At 40.1% G+C, this 12,817-nt stretch overlaps 1 protein-coding gene across 1 annotated transcript in view; it reads left to right on the forward strand.

The window, feature by feature from the left end:
* The window catches only part of COL22A1 (collagen type XXII alpha 1 chain), a 184,427-nt gene that overhangs the window by 80,681 nt on the left and 90,929 nt on the right, over positions 1 to 12,817 (forward strand). Inside the window, exons 13-15 of the mRNA XM_072328724.1 lie at positions 5,417 to 5,470; positions 7,035 to 7,088; positions 8,042 to 8,095. Coding sequence (XP_072184825.1) covers positions 5,417 to 5,470; positions 7,035 to 7,088; positions 8,042 to 8,095 — 162 coding nt within the window. The remainder of the gene's footprint in view (positions 1 to 5,416; positions 5,471 to 7,034; positions 7,089 to 8,041; positions 8,096 to 12,817) is intronic.

Consider the following 12,817-nt stretch of genomic DNA (forward strand, 5'->3'; position numbering starts at 1 on the left):
GGAAAATAAGAATCTAACCATGTGTTTTTGGACTGACTTTTTTTTCCCATTATTTTCTCATTTAGTTTCCTCTCATTTCTACTAACAAAGGCCACAACCCAGAGTTTGAAATAAAATATGTGATTATAGTCCACAGCTGTTCTCAAGTTGGAAGAAATATTTGTAAACTTGGCAGCTGCTTAAGGAGCTGCAAGTGGAGGAAAGGAAAGCAGTTAAACTTGAGCAGATTGCTTAAAAATCATCACTGATGGGTTATTTTATCGTGTGCTTTTGATGTCTTTCTAGAATCAGGTAGTAGAGGATTGTTCTCTCTCCACATCTTTTCGAGTATCTGCAGTCTGCTTCCTCCTCCATTTTAGGTCCCTCTTCATAGAAAATACTCTGTGAGGCTGGGTATGGCAAAATCTATGTTTCAGTTGTTCCTGCTCTGAGGAAACACATCATATAGTAATTAGGCTATCTGCTTTGTAATTTTGTAAGTATTTCCATTCAGCCATTTGAGGATTTACATGGGATGTGGATATAATCTGGTCACAGACCATATACATAGCGTTCAGCAATTGTATGGGGTAGTAAGGCTCAAAATCCCTTTGTACTTGGCACTAGTGAAGCCTTACCTCAAGTACTCTGTTCAGTTTTGGGCCTCTTGCTACAGGAATGTCCAGAGAAGGGCAATGAAGCTGGTGAGCAGCGCAGAGTACAAGTCCTATGGGGAGTGGTTGAAGGAACTGGGATTATTCAGACTGGAGAAGTCTCAGGGAAGACCTTACTGCTCTCTACAGCTCTCTGAAATGTGGTTGTAGTGAGGTGAGGGTAAGCCTCTACTCCCAGGTAACAGTGATAAGGTGAAAGGTAATAGATTTAAGTTTTACCAGAGGAAGTTTAGATTGGACATTGGGATAAATTTCTTCTCTGAATGAGTGGTGAGGCACTGAAAGAGGCTGCTTCCCAGGGAGGTGGTGGAGTCACTGTCCCTAGAGGTGTTCAAGAAGAGGCGACATGGTGGTCTTTTCCAACCTTCATGAATTTATAATTGTATGAAAATAACCCAAGAGAGGTAAATCTTTGGATAATACAAAACAAATTAAGCTCTGTGAGCATATGGTGAGCACTTAATGGAAGTTTTAAAAAGCTAAAAATTATTTTTAAAAAGACCTTAAAACCTTTATGACCACGGAGGGACACCCTAACCTACAGCTGACATGCCTTGGTGAATTCATATGGCAGTGGTATACCAGGAAGACATCCTCACTCAAATCTAGAAATAAGATAACTCTGCTATTGCAGACAAGCTAATAAAGAAACCTTTTGATGCATGTTTATACTTCCACATCTTACCTATATATTTTCATGAGCTGTATTAGCTCAGTATTCATGGGTATATCCTTATTCATAGTCTCTTTAATACTCTTCAGCAGCTGAGAGTTGCCTGAGTTCTGAATTCACTCATGATATGACATTTCCTTTCCTTTTAGTATGGCAGAGAAAATATTCACAATTTGCTCACAGAATTTTTATTGATTTCTTCATGAAAGAGTTTTTGGAGTTAGTCATCTAGTGCTGCATCCTCAGAGTTTGCAGTGTTCAGTATTTCTGGAAATTCCTAAGCCAAACTGATGCATTTTTAATACACCTACTCACAGGTACAACTACATGCATACTCAAGCTTTTTTTTTTCCACAATACTATTGATGAAATAACAATAGGTTGCTCCACCTAGAGCATTAAGTTACTTCACCAAAACCAGGTGTTGCCTAAGCCAAAGAGAAGTTGCCTTAGAAGCTCCACCCTATTCCTGTTCTTAGTAGTAGACTCTTCTTCCCAATTCCATGGAGGCCCGGTCCTTCTGTCTTCTTAGTCTAGTCCAGATGTCTCTCCAGAAAGGGACAACCAATTGAAGTTCAGATATCCATGAAGTAGAGGGATAGCGGTAGAAATGCCTGGGGTAAACAATTATGTATAGTTTACATGTCACCAGCAGAATCTCATTGCGTTGAAGCTGGGAGCACAGCCAACTTGTGAATACTCACTATTATTTTTATCCTTCTCATTGTGCACAACTACATTTGGCCTTGGTGCAAGAAATGTGATGAGCTTTTCTTGCCCAAGGCTTAATGCCAGCTGCTGAAGCTGACCCTTTTTTCACAGTGGGATGCCTTGATCCTTCAGCCCAGTGCACTTGCATCGTGTTTGCTTGGCAGCAATTGTACTAGCCTGTGCCCTTTGTCTCTGCTATTTCTTTTTTATATTTACTCATCACTTGCAATTTTGAACTGAGCTTTCAAGTATAGTCACTGTCATTTGATATTTATTCATACAGCATCCATAACAGAGTGACAAAGGAAACAAATGAGGCATTGCTATAATTCAAGTAAATAATCACAGAATGAATTTTGAAAAAGAAACAAAACACCAAGTGGCATTTGTAGAAATATGTACCTACATGTGAGCTACATAACCTCTCTATGCTCATAGACTGTGTCTGTGTATGCCATCAGTAATTGCAGAACCTACCAGCCCTATCTTACTCAGGATTATCTGCTTCTATATAGCTGATAGCACTCCAGGGCTATACTACGTGAAAATTACTCTGGTCACTTTGGATCAGGTGGCAGTTTGCCAGATATAGGCCCTTTTGACAAGCATTTTGCCAACTGTGAGCTAATGAACGGATTTATTCTCTTGTTAACATTTGTGGGAAGGTTTGATTAAAGGCTGCTGGCTGTACAGCACAGAGGATGAAACTAAATATACGTGGCTGGATTTTCAGTGAGAAAAGGACAGCGTGCTCAGAAGCCTGAAAAGGACAAAAGTACTCAGGAAAATCTCCTGCCTTCCTTTTGAGCCTAATTGCTGGAGTTGCAACCTCCTCAGCATGAGCTACTCTTGAACAAAATCATTTCAGGCCCTTGTGATTTCTTCTTGGCCAATGTTGTCATTCTCTAATTGCAACTTTATTGGGCCTTAGTAAGTGGTTTCCAGGAGAGATGCACTGGCTCTTTTGCTTACCTAATTGACCTCACTGCAGTAGAGAGAGGACACTTGACACCTTTTGGGTACACATCACTTCCCAAGGTCTCAGTGGTATAGCAAGCACGATGGCTGGGATCTTACCTAATTAACAAATTCCTGTGGACTATTGAAAAGAAAACGTAGATTGTTCTGTGATGCTGTTCATGAGGTTGGCTAGTTAAAAAATAAAAATAGAATAAGTAGCTTAGTGAAGCAAATTGCCCTGGCAACAGAACTCTGTTCCAGTTAGCTACATCCTCAGTGGGGGTTTCGGCAGCTGGCTGCAAGCTAAGGGTGCGAGCTGTTGGTAGCTTTCCATCACTTCTGTCACAGTTCCTCTGGCACTATATGAGACCACGGCAGTGTCAATGCTTTTCAACTGAAGCAGCAGAAGCCGGAGGCCTTTCCACTCACTTGGATGGTGGGATTCAATGGTCGTTCCCCAGTGGATGTTAAATTTGTCTCCACAGTCTTGGCTGTTTCTGAACAGTTTCCTAGTAAGGCCAGTGGATACCTGAGGATTGGCAGTGCAAGCTGGTTAAACATTCCAGCTTTATTTCTAGTGAAGGGTTACTTCTGTAATGGGCTTCTTGATGTGTGCTTTGCAGCACTTCAATTTATGCAGCAGGGGAGAGGCTGTGGCGATAGATATTGGTGGTGGAAATGACTTTGTTAATAAGAGTTCCTTGGAGTGCTAAGCATTGCTGGATCACATATTCTTTGAGCCCAGTGCAACCTTGAAGTCTGTCTCCCTCTCTTGCTGACCTTCTATCTGATCAGTGGGCTGACTAGCTGCCACTGCATGCCTGATAACCAAGAGGGAAAGAGTCTGCAGATCTACCCTGCAAATGCCCTTGCACACCCTTGTCTGTGTAGGCCATTGGGTTGCTCTACACAAAGAGCTGCTACTTCCCAGAACAAAAACAACAACAACAACAACAAATAAGGCAAAAGAAGTTATTAACCCTATTCCTTTAATTTGCAAAGAAAAGACAAAAATCGTTCTACCTGTGCTGCTCACTTTGCCATGGAACAGCAGTTCCTTCAAGTTGTATTGACCTCCTAGAACAAGTGATTTCCTTAAAAATCACATTTGCTATTTTATGGGATTTCTATTTCATTAGGGACCTATTCAAACACAGCAGATTTGATTTTTACCGCCAGTTGCACTAGAAATTCTAGGCCGAGTGCTTCATGAGCGTTCACATTTAGCGAGAAATGTGATTATAAGAGTATTTAACGACTTTAATTTGCATATATAGTACAGATAATTTCCAGATACTTTCTTTTATTAACCTTTAGCTGCCTAATCTACCTACAAATAAATAAGGTCAGCTTTTATCATTTTGTCTGACATTGACTGGAACCTTGTCTTAGGAATACATCCATCTAAGTCTGCTGAACTTAAAAAAAACACATCACAAATAAGGCTGAGAATGGCAGAATTTGTCCTGTGTTTATCTGCATTTATAGGTAGTCTATATGTGTTTGACATGTTTAACATAGAAAATGACAGAGTTGCTGCATATGTTCACGTGCTTGGTTTTATTGTATTTTTGACTTCCATTTTTCCTGTCATTATTTAGGTACAGAAGCAGACAGGGAGAAGCTCTCAGTAGATTAGCTCTGCTTTGTGCCATGTTGTTTGCCAGCACTGCTATCTGCTTTAATGTCCATTGCACAGATACCTATCATTTCAGATCGTGGAGATGCTGGTAAACATCAAGTGAAGGACACATGCCAGTGTCTCTTGTAAAATCCAGCAATGCTGAGTCCTAGATGCCATTGACTGGAGTAAGAACATGCAGGACAAATATAGACAGGCTGCTGGATCATGATCAATTAACCCACAACAGAAGGCATAATCCTACTCCATCCACTGAGCACTGAAACGTGCTTTGAGTCTTTGAAGACATTAGCTGATGAGTTTGAGGAGTAGCTATTGATAAAGATCTAAATGGAGTGATTTCCAAAGCATATATTTTAGCCTACACTGAGCAGGTAAAAGTGGAAAAAAAATAAGGTATCTCTAGCAGTAGGTTGGCCATGGAAAATTTCAAGTCCCAGTACTCTGAAATGTGGCAATGGGAGAGTTACTCAGTGAAATGTTTTCATGCTTGAAATAGTTTTATTTAATAAGGATATGCCTCAAATTTTGTCCTTGGAAAAAAAGATTCCTCTTGGATGATATTTATAAATAGAAAAATGAAAAAACAGCCAGAGGTGAACATTTGGATGGAAAACTGGAATTGAAATCATTCATATATGGCCAAGTTGTAGGTGACTGAACAGCGTCAGTACAGCAAAGGAAAGGTTGGCATCAACTCCCAAAAGGTAACTGTACTATGGCAATACACATATATATGTCATTTCATACAAGGTAACTTCTGTGTTGATGTTTTAGGGTGAAGAAGGAGCCCCTGGATTTCCTGGACTGAAAGGTGATAAAGGAGAAAAAGTAAGTCTAAGCCTTTATTAATTGTACTGTGTAAAGTTTAGAACTTTATAAAGCTACTGAGGAAAGCTTAGGAAAATAGCCTTTCTTGAAAGTCTTTTTCTTTTACCTCTGTATTTTCTTGTTTTTGTGTTAGCAAAGTTCTATAAAGAGAAGAATGTGTTGCTGTGCTGTTTGTCCGCAAAGTATCCTTTCACATCTAAACCTGATGAGTAACCATGCTCAGCCTCATCTGAAAAATGTGCGGAATCTGCAAGGGCAGGAACTTTGTCTGAAGGCTGTAAAACATTTTAAAACAGAATAGAAGATGGCTCAGAGCTAAATGCTTTCTCATACTGGAGTACCAGAACTTCTTCAATATGAGACATGGAAGGCAAAGGATTATCATGTCCTTTCTTGCTCTGGACACAGATAACCTTTGGAAGCCTTTTGTTGCTTACTGTGGCAGCCTCATAAAAAAACAAAACATACAAAAAAACAACACTCCAGAACTCCCCCCAAAATCCCAATATTATCCAGGACTGAGCTTGATCTATCAGCTAGTATTTACTTCAGATTCATTTGTCAGAAAAGCCTTAAGTGCCATTTGCTGGAGGGATTCTACTAATGTAGACATTTTCCATCTGTTATAAAACAGCAAATATTCAAAATGGCAAGTCAAGAACCCACTCAGATTATGCACAATGAACTTGTTCTGTTAAATCATTGCCTGTGCTCGCCTATTGCAGTGCTTGTTTCTCATTTGATCCTTTTTTTTAACATAATCCACTTTAAAAAAAGACAAACCTGCTGCAGATCCCAGAAGTAAAAACACTTGGTCCATTCCTTACCATGAGCTTGCCTGTTCTGTGTCTATTCTCTTCCCATTTATTCTTTAAATTGCCAGCTTCTTGCAGCAAAACACAGCTTTCCCCTGTGTTTGCTGCCAACCTCAACATACTTAGTCTCATTCAACCTGGTGGGCTGTAAGAAGCAATGCCATTTTCTTTGGCTATTTTTTTCTTCCCACAGCTTTTCATGTTACCAGCTCTGAGACTCACTTCTCCATAGGTAAAGTAGTTCCTAAGGACTCCTGAGTTTTCAAGGCTTCTCTGTTGGCTTTTAGACTCATTACAGTGGATCATCATCCATGTATTACAGCTATGCCTAGAGGCTTCTGAGCTTTGGGGGGGATGCTGTATAAGCGTGACGCCAACAATAAATAACAACAAAAAAAAGTAGTTACAAAAACAGCAGATTTCTGTGACAATGGAAGACCAGACAGGCTGAGAAGAGATGATATTAAAACGATCCAATGCTTCTGTATCTCAACAGTTGCAAAGCCGCTGTGTTAATTTATTCTTAAGTGAGATAAGTGGCCAAGAGTGCCTAGTTCCTCATTAACGGCCCATCAATTGGTCTTAGTGTGTTAATGTTAGCAGCAGTTCCTCCAGAGACTGTAAATAATAAATGTTTGCATTGAAATGATTCTTCTCATTCCTTATTCTTGTCTTGTAGTACTGCTTATGTCCTTGCACTTGCAACTGTTGTTAATACTGTACTGATGACAGCTCTGTTGTTGTTACAGGGGTCCCTTGGCATGCCTGGCCCCCCGGGGAAGGATGGAGCAAAAGGAGAAGCTGTAAGCCTTTTTGTTCCTCCTGTGTAATCCTTGCCTTTCAGTGAAAGCCAGGCAGTAGAAATCAATCCGTATTGAGTGGAACATGTCTCGGGGATTTGTATGACAATTTTAGGAGCAGCAGAAACAAACGGCAGGAGGTTAATAGCCACACCAGTCATTAGTAGTGACCGAGAGTGTCATGTGGCTTAGCCATCCTGAGAGAGACCAGGGTCAGCTTTGTTACTGTTCATTAAGCTGATCGAGGCAGCTTCTTACCTTACTTATCATTGGGGAAGGGCCTTTATAATCTTATCTGCTATCCTCTTGTCACAGCCATTTGGTGGTGATTGGATGAACTTGGGGAAAGAACTCATTGGAAGGGCAGGAATGAACAAAAGTAGTGATAAATATCAGAAAAGCCCTCGTTTTTCTGTCGTTTACATCCTGTTTCTGCTTTGTGCAATACTGGGCACTTGTCTCACTTGGACAGGTGTGTGATAATTTTCTTGTATTGCATCACGAATGGATGCAAACTTATCACTTCCTGCCTGGCACAATCTGTGATCAGACAGCAACATGTGGATTTAAAGAATTTCTTATAGGATCTATTTATTACATCAATCAAATGTACTGTGTTATCTCCAGGGACTCAGCAATTGTAGATTGTAGTTGGTGTTTACTGCTTACAGAATCCATTTCTTGCTATTGAAGAGCTAGGGTTTGAAAAAGGCATGAATAGCTACTTCAGTGTTCAGTTTGTTTCTTCCAACTTTTTTTGTTTGTTTGTTTTGGTTTTGGTTTTGTTTTTTTTGCAAAGAAAGCACAGTGTAGACTTTTAGATCTCTGCATAATGGTACTCAGGACTGTGAATAGAGTTTCCATTCCTAAAGCTGTATATAATGACTGTTTTGAGTTATCCTAGCCTGAGAAAATAAAAGCTTGGCATTTACCACTGTTATTACTGTTATTTACAGGGTGAACCAGGACAACCGGGAGCATTTGGATTGCCTGGGCCAGCAGGTCCAAAGGTAGGCTTGCCATTTCTTTTTTACATGGATAAGTATATATTTTACACCGAAGTCTTATATATGTGGATTGCCTGGGTAATTGTCTTTTTCTTTGTAACTCCTTTGTTTTCACTGAATGCAGAAGCTCAAAATGCTCGTTTCTATCAAGACATCTGATAGCATACAAGAAACTAGGTATGGTATATAAAGAGAATACCTTTTATTTGATCAACAGTATAGCTAGAGAAGTTGAAGAGAACATGTTCTGAGGCACAAACCTTGCTTCATGTTTTAAATAAATGTTCCCAACTTTGGCAAAGGTTCAGGTGAGAATTATTATCTCTACTCTGCAACTGGAAAAATAAAATCATGGTAGATCCTAGCCTGGATAATTACATTTCTATTATGGGAGTTTCACTTTGCACCAGTAGACAGTGGCAAAATGTCACAGAACTTGAGCCATTCATCATATGACTGCATCAAACAACGTGCTTCTGAATGAGCATTCGGTGAGGTTTGACTTACCATCAGAGCAGTGCCTAAGCTTTGAAGCCCTTCATGTGAGCACTGCTTTGTCCTCTTTCCAAAATCTCACCTATCCTTGCCTTGTTCCCTGGTTAGTGAGAGGATAACTAACCAATGGCTACTTTCATCCGTCTTCATAAAACAAAAAGAAGATGGCTCATTACATTGATGAGTGTTTATCTCAGTGATGTTATGCACAGCAAGCTCAGTTCAGCCTATGAAAGGTGAGGCAAGGATAATGGATTGGTTGCTCAGACTTCCTTGATGCAGTTCTGTTCCCATACATGCACATTTTTCAGGAAGAGCTATCTGGTTAACTAAACTTCCTGTTGATTTCACTTAAACCTTTTTCCTCAAGTAGGAGTTAAATGCCTGAACACTATTCTAGATGTCATCCTGATGGTCATCTGGCTTTGTCTGAGGAGACTCCATGAAGCAGTTTATTCATGTAGATGCTTCTACATGAATAAACTTGTTCTCCAAGATGTCTAGTTTTCATTGAGGAAACTGTTCATCTTTCCTTAAGTCTCATCAGGAGGGCATCAGAAGTAATGGTGTATTTGTGGATAAGTGGAAATACTTGGCAGCCATACCATGGTTCTCTGCAGGAACTGTATTGCCATCAGCAAGACAAAGGGGTTGATTGTGGAAGTAGCATGGCAGCCTGTTCAGCAGGGGATAAATGACAGCTGTAAAGCAAGGCTGGACTGAGCTGAGTGTGAAGCTACACTGGATGTTGTTTTGCCCTTTGGTGGAATTAGGAAGTAGATTAAATGAATAGGATTTGTCACCCAGAAATGACTATCAGCTGCATATCATCTATTAGATAATAAACAAATATGTGTTTTCTCTATGCTCTGCATATCTTCCCATAGTGGAATTAAAAGCCAGTAGGCTATACGATGTCCTGTTTCCTTGTGGTGTAAAGTTCCTCAGTCTTGCTTTACGAAGCTTTTAAAATCAAGCTAAATTGAGGCTATTACCTATAACTCTGTAAGAGCTTGATTCTGGAAAAAGCTCCATATTTCCCACAAGGATTTTCAGGTGAAATAATGAGACAATGCTGAGAATAAGTTCAGCACTATAGGCTGGGAAGGATAAGTGTTGATAGGGCTCAACCTAAACACAGTTTGATTAGACAGTGCCAAGTGCTCCCAGGGAATAGGTGAGCTTGGCTATCCCCAGCCTCTAAGTTACAGTGGTGAAATATAAAATGACTGTGTGCTTTCATAGTGACTTTTATTTATTTTAATGGATGCACTGACTGCATGTGATGTCCTTGAGCTGGATCCTGGCCTGAGCTATCTTAAGAAACAATCCAGGTTTTGTTGACAGGGCTTTAAAATCTAAAATATGAATCAACATTCCTTTGTAAAGCCCAGCTTCCTTGCTCATGTGGAATGGATTGTATAGAGATGGTTGGAGTTAGCATTAGGAAAGGTCATATCTCCAGTTGCTGTTGTAATGATTACTTTTTTGCCTGATCACTTATTTTCATTTCAATCATAAGCATCAATACAGTGGTTTCAGGCTCTTCCCCAGGCTCCATGGAGGGCTGCCTTGCAGTTTCTCTGGTCATTTGGGATGTGCTCCTTCCCAACTCAGTCATCTTCATTTCCATTGAGGCTGTCAAGCGCAGCGGTGCTCAAACACTGTGCATGCACCATAGGAGGTTCAGCACCCTGTTTATCTGCTTGGCTGAATGATTTCCAATCCTTTGCCTCGATAGCAATAGCCAGCAATTTCTTTTAAGGAGGTGCAGGTTTTACAGACCTCATTAATTGTGTGATGAAATTTCCAATAGCACAGAAAGGAGTCCTGCAGACTTCTGATAATAGGACTTCAATCCACAGAGGTACCCTAAGTAGATGATTAGGGTACACATATGGATTACAGGAATGGAATGCCCTTGATAAACCATCTCTGGCTTTACAGCTTTTGCTGCTCAATGAAGTCTTAAAGGTAGATTGTTTCTGGCTCAGTGTCTTCATTGTAAAAATGATTTTCTTCACTCTCCAAGCTGTGTGGGTAAACTTCAGGGCTTACCAAGATGAATATTTGATCTTGCTGGCTGAATTGGGTGGAAACAAAGAAGAGATCTCATCACTAGCCTTGTGCTGATCAGGGTCAGGGCGTGGTAGACTGGGATGGAAAGAAATATCCATTGTTCAGTGGAAAAGGCTCTCACATAAACAGCTGAAGCTGGAAAGATACTGAAATGGAATAAGTGGGTTCAAAGTGAGAAGAGTACAGTACAACCCCCTCACTATATGGCATTATAGCAGTTAAACAAAAAAATTGTTGAGGCGACCCTTTAGCTTCTCCAGTCCTGCAGCAAATACTCAATATTTTCCTTTTTTTTTTTTTTTTTTTTTTTTTTTTTTTTTTTTTTTTTTCCTTTCTTTCTTTTTCCCCTATATCTTTAATAAAAGGCTAAAGAGATTTTCTCATGGCTGTCATTGCTGTAGAACTGACATAGCCATAGCATTGCTATCTGAACTGACAGCTATCTGCACTTAATAGAAAAACAGAAGGAGAAGAAAAAAATAAGTATTTGAAGTTTAAAGTATTAGGTAAGGCTTTCATTCTGACAAATTTCCTCATTCTTGTTCACTTCAGCTGTCGAAGGTCTCACACTTCTCTGGTTTACCAGACATGATCTCAGCACAGGCCTTGAGTGGGATCAGCAAGTCTTCCCACCCAGACAAATCCACTTTCTCTATCTGTAACTTTTGCTGACTGTTATAACCATGATTTATGTAACAGTCTGAGCTGGATGTTGATAATCTGGACAACTAATAGCAGGCTTCTGTTTCTCTGGAGGTTTTACCTGGAATTTGATAGTATTATTTTTCTGCACTCTGAAGACAGATTAAGTGCATGCCTGCTCTTTCTCTGCTCTTGGAAAACTTCCACAGCTGACACTGCAGAGGTTCTCAGGTGCCTGATGATGTAGAGATCCCAGAGACAACTTTGCTTGTGTATGAATACTCAGCTTTTGTTAACTTGTTTGTGAATCTCCCTATGACTGTGGCACGGTTGGCTTCCACACTGAAGATGGGTTCAACTCTTTTAAAACTAAGCTGATGAGCTGCTCACAAGCTTCAGGGCACAGTTTTCTCTGTTTTAAAGAACAAAGTCCTGTGTGGCAAAAGGAGGGGACAGTTTTGGCAGTGCTTTGCTTAAAACGGTTGTGAAAAGCTTGCCAACTGCAGATCAGCCAGCCTGCCAGGTCTGTGCTTAGTAACTGTTGCAAATGAGATTGTCATTTGGACTAAGGCAGATTGTAAACAGCGGTGCAGCATGAACAGCCTCCAGAGCACTTGTGTTGGGATAAAAAAGCCCCATTTCTGCTAGCAGTTCATTGAAGACAAAGATTGCATTTTTAAATCTTTTTTTAAAAATTATTATTATTATTTAATATATATCTATATTTAATAAGAACCATCCATCAATAAGAAATGTAGAAATAATTTTAAAATGCAGTCCTCATCTGTTTCAAAGTCCTATCCAATGCAGCAATCCAGTGCAGTAGTTAACCAGATGGGAGACGTAGAAAGAAGGAAAGTCAGATAAAAAACAAAGTAATTGGCCAGGACAATGATGTAAGAAGCCTACCCAACTCCCTTGGCTATCTTGTCAAGCCAAGGCTGTCACCACAGGGTTGTTCTGAGGGCTGATCCTATTCATGTGTGGATCCAGACCATTAACAGGTGTTGTAAGGCACATCAAAACAATCAGTGAGAGTTCTTTCTATTTCATTTTACCATCTCCAAGGGAGAAAATCAGTGCATCAGGGCTGAGGGACTTTTGAAACACGTCTGATTCTCTTGCACTTCTCTTATTTACAATGAAGATTTGGTTTATTTTGCTGTTGGGAATATAGGGTCATAGAACAGCCTAGGATGGAATGGACCTTGAATGATCATAAGATGCAGCCTTTTGTGAGAAGAAGGAGCCTAGGTGATGCTATCTATTACCCTTGGTGTAGATAGTACCCAGTTTCCTCTTGTCATCTTTTCCATATGTTTCCTTCTGAAAAGAGAGCCTTGTTACTCTTTGTAGCCACTCTTTAAATACTGGAATAGTGTGATGAGGAAACTCTGAGCCTTCTCTGCTCTATGGTTAGAAGACATAACTGCTTCAGTCTTTCCTCATGGGCCAGGTTCTCCAGCCTTTGATTGTCTCTGTGGTCCTCCTCCTCTGGACCATTTCTGC

The sequence above is a fragment of the Excalfactoria chinensis genome, chromosome 2 (assembly GCF_039878825.1).
Source record: "Excalfactoria chinensis isolate bCotChi1 chromosome 2, bCotChi1.hap2, whole genome shotgun sequence".
NCBI classification, from domain to species: domain Eukaryota; kingdom Metazoa; phylum Chordata; class Aves; order Galliformes; family Phasianidae; genus Excalfactoria; species Excalfactoria chinensis.